We start from the raw sequence: 19,866 nt of genomic DNA on the forward strand, positions 1-19,866 counted from the left end.
CGATGCTCGCTGATACGCCCAATGTGCCCAATGGCTTAGATGGCAGTTTTTATACGCGACTGGAATGTGCATCCGCAAAATGACGCGGGTAATTAGGGTAATTGAAAAAGAATGGCGCGTGAGTTGCATCCTCTGATTTGTTGGATCAACTTTTTAAATGAATTCGATGAAGATCAAGACGATAGATAAACGTCAGTCCTTCATTGGTGTATTATGTCAAGGGCTGCCTGCGGTAAAATGTCAACTCAACCGCCTGAGGCACTGCGGGATGGGCTAGTCGATGAGAGTAGTACAATGTTACTTAATCACGAGCATGCGCGATTCAACGGCAACCACACACCACCCAAAAAAAAATGAATAACCCAAAATTGGGAAACAAAAACCTTCCACCACCCTGCACACGATGGAAGTGAGCCGAATGGTGAAGCATGCAAAATGTCAATGCTGATGAATGTTTGTCTATTGCGCAGCGCGAAATTCGCATTCACAAAAGCCGGAGGAAGGCAAAGGATGAAGAGCAACAAGAGCAGAAGTCAGCGGGGAGGTGGTCAAACGGTGATCACAGACCAGTTAAACGAAATTGCATTTTTGTGGCTTCGCTTCAAGGTCGTATTGAATGCTCGAATGAGCCAATGGGTGGTTTTTTTTATGACAGAAGGTTGTGGGACTTCGGGGGTAGTTCACTGTTGAACAGATGCCTGCCTGCTAGGGTGGGACGAGGAGCGTACGGGGAGGTTTTGTTTGTTTTAGATATTTTTAATAGACCTTCCAACACCTAGAAACTGGAGCCTTTTGCCCCGAACCTCAGCCTGATGAGAGGTTGTTGTGCGAAATACCCTAGTTGGGCGTCACGCGGAATCGGCAACACACAATAGATGGGACCGGATTCGCGAGGCGACGCAGAGGCTTTCATGCGAAAAGCCACTGGTTGGGCCAGATTGGATGGACCACATCCGGTGGGGTGGTCGGATGAAGAAACAACAAAATTGTCCCCTAAACGCGAGCGGTGGTTCGGTTCGGGTGCTTGCACAGCATTTTTTGGAAGGCCACCTAATATGGTGAATGTGCTGTCCCATGTTCTGTGTGTGCCTTAGCCCCCACACCGCGTGGAAAAGCCCCACGAACAGGTTGTTGCCCAATGCGGTGGACAATTGATTTAAAATTAAAATTCGGCGACTATTTGATCTCCCTCGTCCAACATGGCAGGCGAAAATGACCAAATTTCGGTGGAACAGGGAAGGACGGTGCAGTTGTGTGCCATGTAAATTGCAGCGTCATTGGTAGATCCACGTCGAGGTGTGTGCAATTTTGGGCGGTTATTGGCCTTCTCGAGTATGTGATTGGTGATGGCTCGTTTTTGTTTATGGATCGCTGAATGCTTTGTGGGCACATGACGTCGTTTTTGTCTAGAAATAGCTTCAATTGAATGTCCATGCTAGATGTGTATGTATGTAAGCGTTTTTTTAACTTCTGAGACTAATTTGCTTGGCCTTGTTTCCGGTTTTTCGCCTCGCTCTCTGGAGCGATACAGTCACTATAGAGCAATGGTGGTATCGACAATGTTTATCTACTTCCGCCGCTTGCTGCGACTGCGATGTAGCCGAGATCGCCAGAAGAAAACATTAGTCCGATAAACGGGTTGGAATTATGTTTGAGGTCGTATTTGACAAGAAAGCTAAACTCTTCTATAGCAACAAAACAATAGCGTACTTGATAAGCTAGTTCTTCTTCTTAATTAAAACAAAATGGCAGTTATAATAATAAATTACCGGATTGTCAATGCATCGCGAGGAAAAACGATTGAATGTTGTTTCAAATATTTTCCCAAGAATTATTAGCCGTTATTATCTGCTGGCATAAAATGCATTTGCTTTCAAGCAAAGCATCGGAAAATCTCTATCCTTGTAGCATATTTTCGATAGCTGGTCCGGTTGCGTGTCATAGGTGGTAACAATGACGACATCAAGCCCGATTGTTATTTCGGTTTATAGTAAGTTAATGTTATCGCCAAGCCTCCATAGCGAAACACTGGATGAGTGTGTAGAGGCTGACTGGTTTGTGGGTGTATTCGCGTGCTGTTATCTCGTACGTACACTGATTTTATGCTAAGTTTCCCAAGTTGCTGAGGAAAGTTGATAGCACCAGCAGCGTACAACTGGCCGCTGTTATTCGGCTTTTTTCGGTTATCAGTCGCCTCCACGTACACGAACATACAGAGTGTGTGCAGCATTGGCAGCCAATGGAATAGCGAATCGTCAGCTTGTATTGCAATTGGACGCAAACAAGGCTTACGTGGCTATTTGCTATGCCTCGGTGGTGCTTACTGTGTGTCGACGAATGTCCGTACCACTTGTAGAGCGACCAATATACCTTTGCTGTTGCTGCACTTCTATGCCAGCTGAAACAACCTACGGGGCTAATGACTGACTATGTGTAGAGTACCTTAACATACAGAGTAGATTGCTTAAACAGAGAGAGAGAGAGAGAGAGAAGGAGCCAGAGAAGTGCACACATTTCTCCTTTCGACGAAATAGAACGAGATGATATGGCGTATACTGTAATGAAGACACATTTAGTAGCGACGTGTCACTGACGAGAGAAGGCATCATCTTCTGCTGTTCGATTGACTTTGGTTTTGATAATTATTGCTGCTCTTCGACTGGAGCATGTAGTGTTCTATTAAGCTTGCAAAAATCAACAAAACACACTTTGCTAAATGCAGTCGACAAAACTTTCGCCCAGTGGTAAAAAAATTGAAATAGTGTTTGAGGTATTTTGATAACAAATTAGTTTGTTCTCGACATAACCTATGTCCAAGGGAAAATTAGTAAAGAGTACATCGTTTAACTTTTCGTTGCAGATAAATGGCACAACGGCACCATTTTTCAGTCCGATCGCCGCCAGTTTCCCAGCGGGACCTGGTGCCGGAGCACCGCAAATGTACCCACCGCAGCTGATTGGAGCAAACGGTGGAAATGCCGGTGGAACGGCTACGGGAGCTGGAGTTGCTGGCAACCACGGTCTGCACACTCCACAGGGCAACGTCACACATTCACCATCGCCTCCACACAGCAACACCAGCTACCATAAAGATGAACGGGCCCAGCGGCAGTATTCTAAGCTGCATCGAAAGCTCGACCAAAAGCAGCGGGAATTAAGTGAGTATCGTAGGTCCACGTGGGCACAACCCTTAATGGCACTAATTTAATTAATATTTCTCGCATTCAGACGCATCTGCAACGACGCCGATCAATTCGCCCAGAAAACATGCCGAGCTGAACGGGAGCGGTGGAGGCGCCAGGAAATCTCACACTCCCCATCATCTGCTGCCTAATCATATGAATCATCGCAATGGTACAGCTGCCGTCAATATTACTGCACCGTTGACTACTTCCGAGGAGGAAACGTCTAGTGCTCCGGACGAAGAGGACGACAACACCCAGTCGATCATTGTGGATCATCTGAGTTCTGTGCCGTCACCGCAAGTGACTGAAATTACTCCACGAACGGCTCTGCTTCAGTGGTCGCCACCAACTTCGACGGCTGCACAGGTGCCCGTGGTACCTACAGGAACTGTTCCTGGTGTTGCTCCAGCATCCATTCCTGTGGAGCCACTTCCCTTCAACGTGCAAGATTTGCGCTACGAGGTGCTATTGAGCGACCATGGCAAGGAGAACAAGTACAAGAGCATTTTCAAGGGCTCGTCGTTGTCGTGCAAGGTGCAGGACTTGCGACCAGGCCAAGAGTATACGGTACGGTTGCAGGTGTACTTGGATCAGTTGCACGGTTCACCCACAGAGCCAACCGTGTTCATCACACCTGGTTGCGAGCCGGACGTTCCTGCTCCGCCCAAACTTCTCGCTCGTACCAAGAACTCGTTGCAGCTGCGCTGGAATGCTCCTGCCGACAATGGATCGCACATCTTGCACTACATTCTAGAGTGTGATAATGGCAAGGGCAACAGTTTGATGCAACAGCAGCAGCACCAGCAATTGAGTGGGTACGAGTTCAGTGAGGTGTGCAAGACGAAGGGAAAGCAATTTCAAGTCAATAAGCTGCAACCATCGACGTACTACGTATTCCGGTTGTCGGCGGTGAATGAGTATGGTCGCGGTGGCTTTTCTGATCTGGTAAAGTACAGCACTGTCGGTAACGCACCAGCACAGCCCGCTCCGCCAACACTGAGACAGGCGACAGCTACCACGCTGAAGCTGGCTTGGCAACGTCGGTCGTCATGCGAAGAATATACTCTCCAAATGAACGACGACCAGGGTTATGGCTACAGGAACGTATACAATGGCATGGATACGCTGTACGAGTGCATGGGGTTGAGGCGAGCTTCTACATTCCAATTTAGATTAAGAGCCGAAAACGACAACGGAAGGGGACCGTGGAGCGAGGAAGTTGTCTTTCGAACTCTACCAACGTGCCCGGGCCGACCGGCCAAGCCACAGGTTAAGGGCAAGGTGCATTCAAACGGCTTCAAAGTGAAATGGGATCCCCCGCACGATACCGGAGGAGCCGAAATCGCTCTGTACCATCTGGAGATCAGCTCCGGGGCACTTTACGAACGGGTTTATAGTGGTAAAGAGTCTGAGGCGACTATCGAGCGACTGAATCCCGGCACGGCGTACCAGATCCGTGTCCTGTGCGAGGGTCCTGGGGGAATTAGTGCATTTTCGGAACCGTGCCTGGTGACTACGGAACCGGTTACACCCGGGTTACCGCAGAAGCCTTTCTGCAAGTCTCCTCCAACTCCGTATGCGGCCTGTCTGGCCTGGGAAAAGCCAGATTATAACGGAGGCTCTCCCATACTCGAGTACGAGATGGAAATGGAAACGGTCGGCACGAAGGTTCGCAGCACGGTGTACCGAGGTAAGGATATGTTTTGTGTCGCGAAAGATTTGCTGCCAGGTGAGCAGTATACGGTGCAGGTGCGGGCTTACAACCGCATCGGTGCAGGCCCATGGTCAGAAGAGTTTACATTCAGTGCCGGAGCAGCTCCACCAGAATCGCCGCGCGATCTGTCGATCGTCCTGAAGTCTCCAACGCAATTAACTGTGGTGTGGGCAGAGCCTCACAGCAACGGATCAGCGATAAGCGAATATATTCTTCAATCCAGTGCCGATTCTAACGTGATGCCGTCAATCGAAGATCAGACCAACGGTGGTAATGATGCTAACGGCACCAACAACTACCAAACGGTGTACCGAGGTGCGCAACGTTCTGCTGACGTGCGCAATCTTCATCCGTATTCACGCTATCATTTCCGAGTGTGCGCGCTGAATGCGGCCGGTTGTTCCCGGTACTCGTTGACGATTGCACAGCAGATGCCGGCGGCGGCACCAAACGCACCCACCGTCGGTGGGCAGAAGATCACGGCCAAGAGCATACTTATTAGCTGGCAAACACCGCACGACAACGGCTCCCCAGTGACGCATTACAACATCGAGTGTGGCGATCGCTTGATCACGACGGACGCTCACAGTGCCAGCGCTGCAGCCATTGCAGCTAACTCGCCGGAGCACTCTGCTGCCGGTTACAATGATGAATACGATGACGAGTACGAGGATGAGGAGGAGGAAGAAGCTTCCATCGGTAGTGCTGCCTCGACAGACGCGGAGGATGAGCCCACAGCGGTTTCATCGGCTGCAGCGAGTTTAATAGATAGCAAACTAGGCAAATTGTCCTCCTCTCAGGTGGCTAATGGAAGTCCAGCGCATTCCACCAAGAGTGGCAACAAGGTCCACAACACGCTAAATTCTACGACGGGTGGTCGCACGAGTAGCAGTAACATGCTGTTGATCAGCGATCTGCACCCAGAAACGGCTTACCGGCTAAGGATACAGGCAGTGAACAGCATTGGCACTGGGCCCTTCTCGAGCTACATCAAATTTACGACGTCCCCTCTGCCGCCTAAGCCGCCCAAGCTGGAGTGCGCTCAGACTGGTTACGCACATCTGAAACTGCGCTGGGGAGAAGGTAAGAACCTAGACTTGGCGCGTTACTTCGTAGAGAAGGAAAACAAACGTACGCGCGAGTTCCAAAACGTGTACACGGGCACGCGTAACACATGCAAGGTGATAAATCTAATCGAGCAGACCAGTTACACCTTCCGGATATGCGTGGAGACGCGGCACGCAGGCAAAGGCGATTTCTCGGATGGTTACAGCTTCACGACAGCGGTAGCAGTACCGAACAGCATCAAGGCACCGCGCGTTTGTGCCGACTCGACTTCCGCCTTGGTCTCCTCCAATGGTAATGCTGGAGTGTGGGATCCCAATCGTAGCGGATCGCTCACAGTCGAATGGCAGACGAGTCGAAATAATCCATTCACCGACTCAATTGAATACATTCTGCAGATGGCCAAAGCTAAGGACCAAGAATTTCAACAGGTATGTATACCGGAACCCGGTGCTGTCATGTGATAGAAATTACTTTTAATACTGTACATGCTTTCAGGCCTATCGTGGACCCGAGACGCGTTTTACGGTCCTTAACTTGCAGCATGGCATAACCTACACGTTCAAGGTGTGTCCAGTGCGTGTTCGCCCGAATGGGGAACATGTATGCGGCTCATTTTCCCCGGTGCTGCATCATCATTTGTCGGCCAATGTACCCAGGTCAAGTGCACATGTTGGTCGCAATGGACACGGCACGGATGACGTTGATGGACGAACTCTGTTCCAAGGCAATGTGGTCAACAGTCGAGGCGAACTAGTGCTAACCAAATCGTCGGTTGGCGCTGGTATGCTCATGACGGGCAACAACGGATATGGTCCAGACTCCAGCGGACATCTTCATGGTGCACGGGGCGACACCGTTGCATCTTCAACTCTGCAGCAGCTGCAACAGTTCTTTGAGCCCGACTCGAGCAAAGCGGTTGTGTGCGTGTTTGCGTTCTTCCTATTGTCCATAATTGTTGCCGCTTTCCTCAAATAATTTCCCTATCCGTCGTGAATGTCACCTCACAAATGTTTTGTGTTGTCCTACATACATGTTATGTCCGTCTGGGATGTCTTGTCTCATGTCGCAACGTAGGTAACTGAAACAACAATTGCTTACACATACAATAGAAGCAATCTGTCGATTGAAATGTGCGAAATTTATACCTTTGGGAAAATGCTAAATGCGATGGTATATATGAATTAAAAATATTAATATAAAAATCAACAAAAACATAAACAAAAAAAATCATGTGATGTACGCACTAACCTATACTTCACGCAATTATACTATTCATTCAGAACAAATGTATGTTGTAAACAAATATATGCAGAAGACAATGCAAAGCATCGAAATCGAACGAAATTCAAACAATCCAGTACGAAACCACCAACCAACAAATTAAATAATTCACAATTACCTACCACCCTTCCACTACCAGTGGAAATATCCGCTATAAAATTCTATGAAAGCTATATCTACCGAACTAATACTTTGTCGCGCCACATTCTCAAAAAGAAAGCAGAGCCCACAACACGGAGTTAAGCACGTTATCATTATAATGTAATCTATCTATTGTCATTTATCATTAACGAATGTGCAAACCATTATATTGTGCAAGCAAAATGCATACATTCGTGTAGCTCCCGATCGTATGGATTGCTTCAAACCAATGAGTTAGCATACAACCAACAACGATGATGGCATGAATGCGGGAATGTGATTGAAATTTCCTATTTTCGGTATTGAGAAAAATAGCTAATCGGTGAAGAACCAGCGAAACCACAGCACGTAATCGTTATGCAAATATAAGTTACTGTTGCTGTTTATGCCATATGCGATTATTTCGAGGAATTACTATGTGGTTGCTTGTTTCGGGTCCATCAACAACGAGGAAAATCGGGTTTAGAATTATTTACGCTTGGAGGGTGCGAGCTGCATAGTCTTGGAGTGTTGTTCCAAACAGGCAGTTTTCCGTTAACTTTACTGCTGCCTTTTGCATCCAATCAGACATTCTACTAGGCATTCTGCTGTGCGCAGAGCGCAGTCATTGAAAACTAGAGAACATAAATAAGTATTATTAATGGTAAACCCATAGTAAACTGCATAGCAGAGGGGACGGGTGGGCAGCAAAAGCAACCGATCGTTCGAAGAATGCCAACAGCACCACCCTGCAATTATCTTGTAATCCATAATCTCTCCCAGATGTATAGTTTATAAGTATATAACAATCGAAGAATGGTTAACGCGGTACGAATCGCCTCGCTACAGCTTCAAATTAGAGAATTTTCAGCAGAAAATGAGGATATCGCAAAATGCTAGCAACAGCAAAAGATTTTATTTTATACTGAACGAACAAACGAAGAACGATCGAAAGAGCAAAACAAGATTATGCATCCTTTACCAGTATCAGCATTTTAACCAAATGACGTAGCCTCAGCATAAATGTTACTACAACTACCCTCCTCCTTCTCCCCAAGTCCGTGGAAAAAGGGACTTAGATCAAATTTCGGGCCCGGCACCGTAACGAAGGCATTCCATGAACTTTGTGTATTTGTATGGGGTGGAATCGATTGATTTTTTCTTTGCTGATTTATCGCCATTGAATTCTTTATACATAGTGTACTAGTAGTCAAAGAACATTATCGAAGTATTGCATCGCGAAAAATTGTTGGTTCGATAGTTGCATCGAGGAGTGTAATTGCATCGGTAATGCATCGGTTTAATTGTAACAAGATATTCAGCTCAGAACAGCTTCTGGAGAGAATCTGCAAGATAATGTGTACTTAAGCTGATATTTTCTCTTTTTCGAGTGTTTTTAACCTCTGATCTGTACAGCTTTTCTGCATTCCATTTCGCCATCTGTTTTGTTGCTCGCTGGGTCTTTTTGATCGAGGATCCTCTTGTATAACACAAAACATTTTATTTTTGCGTTGTGCTACTGTCAGGGGAAATCAGATATTCACGGAATAATACGAATTAAAAAATTACATTGATTAAAACTAGAAATACCGCGGGTAGCGTCTTCCTTAGAATGGCATCGATATGAGATATTTCCTCTTGGTGTATGGAACACCCAACTATCTTTTATTGGCCTGAAAAAGACGGGGAAAGGAGGTGTTTGGGTAGGACACAACAAAAATTATAACTCGGTGCGATCATTTTTGATTTATGAAAAACTAACACGCATTTTTAGCGTAAATCTTATAGTTCGAAATGTGCAATTTTATTTAAATTAATGTCGTAGCCAATTTCCGTTTCTGGTAACAGTAGACGTCAGAGTTTTTTGCAAAGTTCTGTTTTGTTACTACATTTTGTGTTGTTTAGGTTTAGAATTTTGACACTGAAGCGGGTTTTATTTCTTTGATTCCACACTCAAATGGTGCATTTTATATGAGGTAAATAATTCACAATAACAAGATAGTGCTACAATAGAAAAAATGCGACCTGAGAAGGCTGATTGATTGTCATGGTGAATTGGTATGGACTGCTGGTAAACTCGATTTCGTAACACACAGTGCAGTTATCCTTTGTTGGTATTATAACTAGGGAGTATAAGGAAGAATGCAAGAGTAAATTTAAGTTATAACCAATCAAAGATGAAGAAGAATTTAGGAATGAAAGGCTTTAACTATTGGAATTAAATGAACACAAATCAAGCAGCATGATGTTTAGCCGGAAAGGCAACAGACAAGAATGAAGCTCGCATTTCACTATCTTACGCATAAACGTACCAACTTTAATACGGTGATTTAAAAACACACGTATATTAAAAATGAAACTCAACTCAACAATGCCAGAACAGCAAAATGTACTCGACACAAATGATAGTACTAATGATTGTAATAACTTACCAATTGTGAGTTAACAGAAGCAAATATGAAGTAATCACATTCTATCTGCAGGCCAAGCAAAACATGTGTGTAGCAACCGTTAAACGAAGTTTGAAACTCAAAACTAATCACATTATCTAATACGGCGCTTACATGTGTGGAAAAAATAGAAAGTCAACAAAAAAAAAGATAAAAATGTGCTATTAATACTGTAAAACATGTTTTGTTTCGGTCATAAATTTGTTAAAAATGTAATGTAAATATAGAAAGGGTTGAGTATGATTTTATGAAATTGTTTCTGCGAAACGAGCACAGCTACAGGTAAAGCTGATGGATAGATAGAGGCATGGAAAATGAGCAAAATCTAAAACCGAGATAGAAAAAGGTACAAAGGCGCGTTGAAAACACTATAAACATTGCCTAGGTTTCTACTTATGCTGGATCCAGTTAAAGATAATAGATGAAGTATAAATAATATAAACAATTTACAAACAACTGACTGGCTGGAAAAGGGCTTATATAGTCATCTGAACTGAATTCAACAGATCTAAATGAACAACGCAAATAGGAAGCGTAGGTATTAAATGAATTGATTGTAGCATTGCTTGTTGATTGGACTTGGAAGAAGCAGGAGTCTGTTTTGTTGACGTTGGTTGAGCATGACTGTTGGTTGAGGCGACAACCATTTGTAGTTCGGGGGAGTATGGGATTATTTTCAAATTGTTAGTGAGTAGGAAAAGTGATGGGGTGAAGCTAGATGAAGAATGCAAATCCAATACACGAATGTATGGCAAAGGAAGTACGATTATCTAAACGAAACAAACTAGTACAGAACAGAATATGAAACTGAGTATGGAACGCTAATTTTTATATGAATATTTTATCTCAATTTTAGACGTATCAACTATCAATTGGATTCTGAGTTGTTTTTGTACTATTTTAACTATTTAACTTTTTACTCAACATTAGAGGAACTAAACAGAAAATGCACGCTTTTCATGAGTAATCAAAGATCTTGGTACCGCGAAGCAAAACGAACGTAGGCAATATGGTATGGGAAATTAGGGAACTTTAATTGAATGACTGTAACATTTATGCCAGAAAACATGAACGAATGAAAGCTAACCCAATGATGGATGGGTGGGGGATTGTACAAAGTGAAATTTGTTTGTTTCCGAGACATTGTGAATGTCAGTGCATCTCCTAGGGAGCAGCTGCTGCAAGGAAAAGCAAATACAGAACAAGGACCGCTAGTGAAGAAAACCGTCGGATAGGATAGGATTAGGCAGAAAATGGGCTTTGAGCAAGAACATACAAAACAACCGTGTTTGCTTTTGCTATAGGTAAACTAAAATTCAATAAAAATCGACCTGTACTACGAGCGCATGTAATGGTGTAATGTATAACAATTACTATGTGAAAAAACATAAGAATAAAGTACCAGATAAACAATATAGAAAAATAAATGCAACACACAACCCATTCAAAAACAATGTGAACATAAATTAAGGGGAAGTGAAAAAAAAACGATGAAAATACAAAAATATGATGTATGTTGAAAGTGGACACTAAGTATATATATACATATAAATGAAAAACGAAACAAACAAAATTATCTTAATATAGATATATATATATATATATATATATATATATATATATATATATATATATATATATATATATATATATATATATATATATATATATATACAAGTGCATACATAATAAAACAAAATTATTTAATTTAACAGAAATATATTTTATGTAAAAAATTCTAACAGACTGTGTATTAGGATCACAATTTTTGGACACCAATGTGAACAATTTTCAACATCGAAAGTAAGAAACGTTTCTTCTCGATGAGTTAGCTTAGTCTAATGGCTTAGCGTCAGTGCATTTTGTATTTGCAAACTGCATTAGGAATCATGCTCGCGGTCCTAAAAATAAACTGTTCCGCTGCAGTTGTACTTTTTTTTGGCATGACATTTGCTATCGCCCTATGCATGCCTTGATCGAAAAGCTGACGGTTAAGTAAGCGTGGCGTTTTTCTCCGAGAGCAAATTGGCACGTTTCATTAACCACTCAACAGTACCGAGACACCACTGTACAGAGTGTACCTTAGTCCTACCGGAGTTCCATTTTGCAAAGGAATAAGGTAAGGAACATTGCTAGAGTTGGCCCAATTTCTTAGCCTGGACATGCATTCAGCTGTATGAAAACCAAATTAATCATAGACAGGCATCGTACGCAGTGCTTGCTACTTGTGCTTATTGGCAGTGAAATCATATTATGTATGAAGTGAACTTTTACAGTTTTCGTTAGATTGCATAATTATGCAGTGTTTCGTGATTAATCCTGTGGAGTGTCTTGGAGTAACCGTGTTTTATATCTTCCATTGCAGAAGATCGAGAATAAACAATGGGCCATCATCCTGAGCCACCGGTGATGATTTCGGACAAATTGCCCGAATCGTTGCGTAAGAAGATGGTAACTTTCCAGGCGAAAAACGAACTCCCTGTGTTCCTGAAAGGAGGACCCGCCGACAAAGCCCTCTTTGGTGTCACCGTGGCACTGTGCGGTGTTGGTATCCTCGGAATTTTAAAGATGGTATACGAAATGGGATTTGCAAAGAAGAAAGAGTAAAGCTTTTCCTTCGAAATTATAGTTTGAAAGAGGAGCAAATTCTGAACAGCGCATATATAACATAAAATTTGCGTTTTATTCCAAAATGAACAGAACAATAGTTCCAGCTCAAAGGCAATGGAAAGAAAGTCCACGGTTGCTTAGCCACAAAATCGATGACCGGCTCTGGCGATCGACACATTTTCGTTCCTCCTATTGCCTATAATTTCCAGCCTTACGTCAAGTTTTTCCATTTTTGCAGCGGAACTGAGTCACCCTAGTTTACTTTTCCACATTGCTCGAATGCAGCTTCTCGATGGAAAATGATAGTTGCTCCAATTTTTGCACCAATTTTTTCATGTTACTTTGGGCTTGCAGTTCGTTGTCCGAATTAGCGCTGCTGTCGGCGCAGGTAAATGCTTCAGTGCCAAGGTCAAAGTGTAACTTAGCCAAACTTTCCTGCTGCTCGCGGATGCTAGTCATTTGTTCCATCGTACAACCAGATCCTAAAATGACCCTCCGTAGAGGGAGTAGATGGTAGTATTTTGTTACGCGTTACATTGTTGGTGTCATTTTTACCAAAAGCCTTCAGTTTGCCGGAATGGAAGTCTTCCAACAGCCCTAGTAAGGCTCGTTCCATGTGCCGCACATCCGGAACCTCTGATAAGAAAGAATGGTGTTTTAGTGGACGGGAAGAGAAATTGTGCGTTTTTGTATTGAGCGTAATCGAGCTTCCGGAGGTGGACGACATGGGATTGACACTAGGAATTCGCAATTTTCCACCACTGCCACCGCCAGCCCCGCCACCAAGGCTGCTCGCTGAGGGCAGTGAATCGGGCGGTTTCGGGGACTGATATTGCTGCAGCGGTGATTGCTGTTGCCGGGAATTGCTGCTGTTGGAGACGGCCACTGTTGATCCGCCGGGGAGATTACTACTTGAGCTGGAGGTAATAGTTACAGTGGCAGTGGCAGTAGAGGTGGTGGTGGTAATGCCATCAGAAGGGGTGTGCTCTACCGTAATAATGCCATTTGTACGGACAGGACAGGTTTATCAAACCAAAACGATGATTATGAAATAAAATATAAAAAATAAAAAAAAAACAAAAGAGAATACAAAACATAAGCCATGTCATACCAAATAAAGGCATACTAAAATAAGCATAACAATAAACCAAAAACGGAATGATTCAGTAAGGATTATGAGGCATGGGTAATGGGCGTTACTAATGCGGTTTTCAACAGGCTTCAAATTTTAACAAGTTATTTGTGAAAAATGCTTGCTTATCAAATGAAAGCAGAGATGTAGGTACCTCGTTGAACTTTTTTAGCCTTAGATTTTGTATCCTGCGTTTTCCGTTCATTGACGTAGTTGACTTTGGTCGGCAATGTTGCATCGTTCGAAATTCCTTTTCCTAATGAGTAATTAGTGGAGTTTTGACTTCGGCTTGTTTCACCGCTGGAAAACAACTGCAACGACAACCCGGAAGAGAAATGTATCATTCCATAAGATGTACGTCAGACGCTACTGGTGCGCGATAAGAATGAGGGATGACTCACCTTATTGCTTAGGACGGGCGAGATGGGGGTTTGTACGGATTTAGCCTGTCCGCTGGAGGACAAGTTGGTGATGGTGTTTTGGTCATCTTCCTCGTCATTAGACACCAACTTCTGGCGCTCCACAGCTGCATCGTCACACTCCATCTTGGACTGGAAAGCCCTCCTAGCTCTAGCCTTAGTCCTAATCGACGTCGTTGTGGCTCTCTTGTGGAAGAACACTGGACCGTTGGTTCACACGTACACACACTATGCACTTATTCTAGCTTTGCATTCTCACTCGTAGATGCGTACCAAATATCTGCGATTCAAACTAACGCTTTTAGTTCTACCACCCCATTTGGTCAAACACAATGCACTCTTTTGGTGTCCAAGAATTTTGTTGTTATTTCTAATCCTCCATTTATTTACCATCAAACTGCTGTCAAACTGCCTGGGTCCTATCCGTGTTGCCAGAGTAATCGCAATAAGATCTATCCGAATAAAAATCATCAATTTGTTGGTTCAAATGAATTACTTAACATGTTTATTTTCCGTACAATAAAATTGAAAACTTTAATTACTTTGGCTTTTAGCCACACGAACGAAACGGCTATTGATATATTCGCATACTGATCGTAAACAAATAAGCCATTTAAGTCAAATCGCATTTGTAATCTCTGGCGCACCATACATCTAATGGATATCACACTTGCAAATTGCATTTGTTGCCTGGTAGATCTGTCCCTCAATTTCAGACTGGCAACGTGCTGGATACGGAGCTTCGGAACATACTGCCGAAGAACTTTACTCCACTCATGCCTCCCGGAATTGCAGCCAGAATCATCCACAGCAACGTAATAATCTGAGCGACGGCAAAGAGCACAGTCAAAGCGGTACTTTGTGCGACCATGGCAAAGTAGAGAGTCGCCGTGAGGCAGCACGTGTAGCTGATGGACATTGCTACTCGTTCCCGGGAGAACATCTGGCGGAACATTGCTCCAAACCCGCTTAAAAACGAAAAACTAGCAGGAGAAATAACGTAAGAGCAGAGTTGTAGTGGGGTCACTCGGCTTAGCCATACATGTTGAATTACCTCATGATGAAAAATACGCTGCCCAGCGTGTATAACAGGGCAAATTTTCTCGCCTTCAAAATTAGCACAGGAATGTAAAAAGTGGATACTATCATGCAAAATATTCCGAGGCCCATGCAGGTCACGAAGCCTACTATTCGTTGAATTCGAGACTGAAACAGCATAAAATAAAGATTCAGTAGATTTGACTGAATGAATCGGTTCGTTGATTTGAGCTCACCAACTTTGGGCAACAAGTGTCCTGAGTATCCTTAAGCCAGCTGTTTGCCTCTGGTTCCTGGTTGCGACCAAAAAGCTTACCAACAAGCCCAGGAGTTGGAAGGACGGGCATTTTGGGCATCTCTAGTTTGAAACTTTTCTTTTGGTTTTCCTGCAACAGCAGATACTCGTCCAAGTCGCGCTTTAAGTCCGACATCCTGTGTTATTACTGCTGATTTTTAGGAAAACGGGAGCGATGTTTTCATTACACACGTATAAGGTTTTTGTTTTGACGTCAACAATATTCGCAACAATCAGCTGCATAGCACGAATACATCATCACACCGCAGTGCGCAAGTTTCTTGCAAAGGGAAAACATTCAGAAAAACTATGCCAAATGTATTGAAATATTGTTTTCCGTATTTGATTACTGTTAACACTTACATAAGGTGAATTTCGTATATTTGCAAAATTTTAATAGATGTAAAATATGTGTCTGCACGTGGTATAGTAATAGATATGGTAATATAAACGATTTTGTTATGGTGGATAGTTTGTTGTGATTATTTAATTTTTTCATGTACCATATTTTACGAAACTCAATATAAATAAGACAAGCCTGGCGATTAGTCGCTGGTAAAGATGGTTGGGTGAAAATTGTTGTGTAAAGTTGTATTGGATTGATTAATCGTGGCGCATATTTTGCCTTCCATTAACGTAAAGAAATTAACCGATTTGATTCGTCGAGAGCGACTAACAGTGGCGTTTTGGTTGGCACAAAGGACGGTTCGAGATAGCTTGTGGCTTACTTCCACGACCGCTATTTGGGTTTTCAATAAACACTTGTAATTTTTGAAACTCGTATAGAGCGATAGCGTAAGTAATAGTAAATCAAAGAAATGATTTTATGGGTCTATTCTCTTGTATTAAAATAATAGGTCATTCTGCTGGTTAATAAGTTCTGTGTAATTGTAAGAAATAGGGGCGGTTCAATCCATATCATTCATGGTCGGTAGTGTTGTATGGTTCTGTTTTGATTTTCCGTCTAACACATATGAGTCATTCGAATCAACACATTAAGCTTTTCTTTTGATCATTCGTTCCCACGTAGATGAAGTTCTTTGTGACCGCGCTCAATGCTATTTGGTGGACTACATTGCTATTATGTTTATTAACTAACTTTTTCCACATGCATAGGTAAACCTGCTAAAGAATGCCTCGTCTGAATGATGATGATGATGCGCGCCGACCGATCCTGCAACCGGACACGGACACCGACGAACCAACAGCAGTAAGCGGATCGCTGGCCCGTCTTGGCCGTCAGAGTGACGACGACGAGCTGAACGAACGGCTCACGGGATGCGGTGCCAGCGCATGTTGCAATCCGTCCTCGTTCCTCCACCGCTTCCAGGCCCTTATCTTGATGTGTCTGGTCGGCTTTGGTAAGTTAGGTGGCGTCGCAAATTTCCACGCCAATTGCTTCTGACCCGCTTCTGCAGCTGACTGGCGTGATTACGCTATGCATTTTTTTGCGCTACGCTTACGCCAGGTCTAGATAAGGGCCTGTCAAAGCAGCATCCGACGTGCATACGGAATGTATGCCGTTTTATGGGCTGCCTGAGAATCTCGTGCTGCTAGCAGTGGGTCATTTTATCAGGCAAACATAGGCGGCGCATGCCTCATCAACCTTTGCTCTCTTGTAGAACTGGTTCATTCATTGAATCACTGAGATTTGGTCTTCCACCGTAGGTTCGTACTTCTGTTATGATAATCCCGGCGCCCTGCAGGACACGTTTAAGTCGGATCTCGGTCTTACGACCACCCAGTTCGTGATGCTGTACTCCATCTACTCATGGCCCAATGTGATTCTCTGCTTCATTGGAGGATTTCTGATGGACCGCGTGTTTGGAATTCGGCTCGGCACGATCATCTACATGTTCATTCTGTTAATCGGTCAGCTGATTTTTGCGATGGGCGCTACTATCAACATGTTCTGGCTGATGATCGTCGGGCGCTTCATGTTTGGGTAGGACCAGGAGGCAATCCCGGTCTCCGCGTAAACTCGGTTGAAGGTTTTTACGATTTTATTTATGTTCTCCTTCGTTGATATGTTACAGCATCGGTGCGGAATCATTAGCCGTAGCGCAAAACAGCTATGCGGTACTATGGTTTAAGGGCAAGGAGCTGAATATGGTTTTTGGTTTGCAGTTGTCTTTTGCTCGAGTCGGTAGTACAGTCAACTTTCTCGTTATGGTCCCCATCTATAAGTACGTCAAGAGCTTGGGCTACCAGGGGCATATGTGCACTGGTGTGGTGCTGCTGCTCGCCACGCTCACATGCGTGATGTCGATGATTTGCGCTTTGATTCTTGGCTGGATGGATCGTCGGGCAGCGCGAATCCTGCGACGCAATGATGCTGCTCCTGGCGGTGAGGTAGCTAAGCTGTCAGATGTGCGTACGTTCAAGGTGTCCTTTTGGATGGTGACCGTGATTTGTGTGGCCTACTATGTGGCGATCTTTCCATTCATCGCGCTGGGAAAAGTGTTCTTTATGCGTAAATTCGACTATTCATCCGAAGACGCTAATACAGTCAACTCGATCGTGTACATCATAGCTGCTGTGGCCAGTCCTTTGTTTGGGTTGTTAGTCGATCGTACCGGACGCAACGTGCTTTGGGTGTTTCTGTCCATCCTCGTGACTATTGTGGCGCACGGCATGCTCGCATTTAGCTATCTGAACCCGTACATCGGCATGATTACAATGGGTCTGGCGTACTCCATGCTCGCTTCCAGTCTATGGCCACTTGTTGCGCTTATCGTGCCGGAATATCAGCTTGGAACAGCGTACGGAATGTGAGTATAAACAGTTGCCTTAACTTTTAGCACATCAATTCTGATGTTTCAATGATTACCTTTCAGATGTCAATCTGTGCAGAATCTTGGTCTTGCCGTGATTTCGATGATTTCGGGTATGATCGTTGACAAGGGTGGCTACTTCATGCTGGAAATGTTCTTCATCGGATGGCTCATTGGTAATTCATATTTCGGAAATTTTGTACAACATACGTACATTAATGTGTCTTGTTTGATTTTGTACAGTTTCTCTATTGGCCACAATCGTGATCTGGATGTATGATGCAAGCAACGATGGATTGTTGAACATGGGTCCGGCAGCTCGATCGCTGTATGCGAGCAAAACGTTAGCATTGAATCGATTGTACAGTGAACCGTGATTTATGTTTGAATTGTTTTGTCTTACAGCTTACATAACATGTCTGTGGAACCAGGAAGGTCGCAGAGTGAAACGGATAACCTGTTCGAACGAGAACATCGTGGAGCAGATCCCGAAGCAATACGTAATCGGTACGTAAATCGCGTGCTGGATGGCACACCAACCCAAAGCGATACGGAACCATTGGTTGAATGAGGACTAACAAATGGGGTTTTCGCGGATTCTGCTTTAAGATGAAAGTTATGCGATCATAGCTGTGGCAACAAGATACGGTAGAAGATCATTCCAATTTGCTGGAGGCTGTGTGTGTTTGTCTGCATGTTAATTCGTCTATGTGTATAAGGCTATTCTAATTGTTTTAGATGTATTTTACCATGATTATTTTAACATAACCGATGAAGGAATGGAGTGTTAGGAAAGGGTACACTAGGAACGGCCGAAGCGTATGCATTCTTGGTTGTATAATTGCTAAGAATGTTGAGCTTTAAGCAAATCGCAGAAGTAGATAATGGAAGGAAATAAGAAAAAGTCGATTGACCGGCCACGGGCATCAGAATTAAGCTTGAAAGTAGAAGATCGAAGTATTAATGGCTAGACGGAGAGATTGATCCAATCAATCCATCTCATTCTATTATCTATGGGCATACTTTATCGGATTGCTATCTTCCCTTTGTTAGTGAGTTATTACCACAAAGTGTGCCAACGTTGCCAAAAGATAGCTAAAACCTGGCAAAAAATATATACATATTCCAACCATATTGCAAGGGAAAATTTCGAATATAGATATTGATGTTATACAAATGTTTGAACGAGTTGCCGTCACAACGGGAAGCACAATAAAACACTGGTATCGTAGAATACTACGGAACGTGAAGCTACAATGCGAAATGCATCTATAAAAACATATCTCACCTAGGTCTGCTGGGGTTAACTGTGAACTAAATATCAATTCTTGCTATGGAAGCGAGCATTTACTACAAGGAAACAAATAAAATGTTATCATACACGAATATTAGTGATTGAAAAGTTTTCTTTCCAAATTGTTTATGATGAAACATGTTGCAGTTTTTTTCAACCACTTCGACAACTTCCAAATCGCTGAATTACCTGCATTAAGCTGAAAGAAATGATTGTCCGCCAAGAAGGAAGCCATAATGCCGACTCCGTAATTATCGACAGTTGACAAGAAACTCGCTAGATGTCGTCCGTAACGCGTGGTAACGCATGCTTAATTCAAGGCGCAAAACGGTTCAGTTTGTGAACTGCAGTGGTAGATGAATTTAAATTTGTTTTTTATTGTAAATAATCTTATTGTGTAAGATTATTTACAATAAAACTAATGAAACTAATAAATATGTTTTCACAAAAAGTGCTCCAAGGATTGCATATAATAGTCCACTAGCT

At 43.4% G+C, this 19,866-nt stretch overlaps 5 protein-coding genes across 5 annotated transcripts in view; 3 read left to right on the top strand and 2 right to left on the bottom strand.

Moving 5' to 3' along the window:
• The window catches only part of LOC128723329 (fibronectin type-III domain-containing protein 3a), a 32,074-nt gene extending 25,015 nt beyond the window's left edge, over positions 1-7,059 (top strand). Inside the window, exons 3-5 of the mRNA XM_053817056.1 lie at positions 2,861-3,158; positions 3,229-6,395; positions 6,463-7,059. Coding sequence (XP_053673031.1) covers positions 2,861-3,158; positions 3,229-6,395; positions 6,463-6,942 — 3,945 coding nt within the window. The 3' untranslated portion in view covers positions 6,943-7,059. The remainder of the gene's footprint in view (positions 1-2,860; positions 3,159-3,228; positions 6,396-6,462) is intronic.
• Positions 7,060-11,795: 4,736 nt separating this feature from the next.
• On the top strand, positions 11,796-12,472 carry LOC128726749 (cytochrome c oxidase subunit 7A, mitochondrial). Its single transcript, XM_053820574.1, has 2 exons — positions 11,796-11,937; positions 12,184-12,472. Exon 2 carries the CDS (start codon positions 12,201-12,203, stop codon positions 12,423-12,425), a length of 225 nt encoding a protein of 74 aa, XP_053676549.1. The 5' UTR covers positions 11,796-11,937; positions 12,184-12,200; the 3' UTR covers positions 12,426-12,472.
• Positions 12,473-12,624: 152 nt separating this feature from the next.
• LOC128726748 (coiled-coil domain-containing protein 28A) lies at positions 12,625-14,190 on the bottom strand. Its single transcript, XM_053820573.1, has 4 exons — positions 13,962-14,190; positions 13,715-13,871; positions 12,984-13,064; positions 12,625-12,910 (listed from the first exon to the last, which is right to left on the bottom strand). Exons 1-4 carry the CDS (start codon positions 14,103-14,105, stop codon positions 12,687-12,689), a joined length of 606 nt encoding a protein of 201 aa, XP_053676548.1. The 5' UTR covers positions 14,106-14,190; the 3' UTR covers positions 12,625-12,686.
• A 308-nt stretch (positions 14,191-14,498) lies between these two features.
• LOC128725452 (vesicle transport protein SFT2C) lies at positions 14,499-15,448 on the bottom strand. Its single transcript, XM_053819195.1, has 3 exons — positions 15,254-15,448; positions 15,034-15,185; positions 14,499-14,962 (listed from the first exon to the last, which is right to left on the bottom strand). The coding sequence occupies exons 1-3, from the start codon at positions 15,446-15,448 to the stop codon at positions 14,692-14,694; spliced, it is 618 nt and encodes a 205-aa protein (XP_053675170.1). The 3' UTR covers positions 14,499-14,691.
• Positions 15,449-16,001: 553 nt separating this feature from the next.
• On the top strand, positions 16,002-19,461 carry LOC128722779 (major facilitator superfamily domain-containing protein 1-like). The gene is made up of 7 exons (XM_053816460.1): positions 16,002-16,107; positions 16,429-16,673; positions 16,981-17,257; positions 17,349-18,083; positions 18,150-18,262; positions 18,330-18,429; positions 18,492-19,461. The coding sequence occupies exons 2-7, from the start codon at positions 16,445-16,447 to the stop codon at positions 18,655-18,657; spliced, it is 1,620 nt and encodes a 539-aa protein (XP_053672435.1). The 5' UTR covers positions 16,002-16,107; positions 16,429-16,444; the 3' UTR covers positions 18,658-19,461.
• The last annotated feature ends 405 nt before the right edge of the window (positions 19,462-19,866 follow it).

This window comes from Anopheles nili, chromosome 3 (genome assembly GCF_943737925.1).
Source record: "Anopheles nili chromosome 3, idAnoNiliSN_F5_01, whole genome shotgun sequence".
Classification (NCBI taxonomy): domain Eukaryota; kingdom Metazoa; phylum Arthropoda; class Insecta; order Diptera; family Culicidae; genus Anopheles; species Anopheles nili.

Coding starts and splice junctions, on each gene's coding strand:
- LOC128726749 (XM_053820574.1), top strand. CDS start 12,201: ATGGGCCATCATCCTGAGCCACCGGTGATGATTTCGGACAAATTGCCC.
- LOC128726748 (XM_053820573.1), bottom strand. CDS start 14,105: ATGGAGTGTGACGATGCAGCTGTGGAGCGCCAGAAGTTGGTGTCTAAT. Junction 13,065..13,714: donor GGCTAAAAAAGTTCAACGAG/GTACCTACATCT, acceptor CTTTCTTATCAG/AGGTTCCGGATGTGCGGCAC. Junction 12,911..12,983: donor CGGCAAACTGAAGGCTTTTG/GTAAAAATGACA, acceptor GGGTCATTTTAG/GATCTGGTTGTACGATGGAA.
- LOC128725452 (XM_053819195.1), bottom strand. CDS start 15,448: ATGTCGGACTTAAAGCGCGACTTGGACGAGTATCTGCTGTTGCAGGAA. Junction 15,186..15,253: donor ACACTTGTTGCCCAAAGTTG/GTGAGCTCAAAT, acceptor ATGCTGTTTCAG/TCTCGAATTCAACGAATAGT. Junction 14,963..15,033: donor AGCGTATTTTTCATCATGAG/GTAATTCAACAT, acceptor TTCTCCTGCTAG/TTTTTCGTTTTTAAGCGGGT.
- LOC128722779 (XM_053816460.1), top strand. CDS start 16,445: ATGCCTCGTCTGAATGATGATGATGATGCGCGCCGACCGATCCTGCAA. Junction 17,258..17,348: donor GTCGGGCGCTTCATGTTTGG/GTAGGACCAGGA, acceptor GATATGTTACAG/CATCGGTGCGGAATCATTAG. Junction 18,084..18,149: donor CTTGGAACAGCGTACGGAAT/GTGAGTATAAAC, acceptor ATTACCTTTCAG/ATGTCAATCTGTGCAGAATC.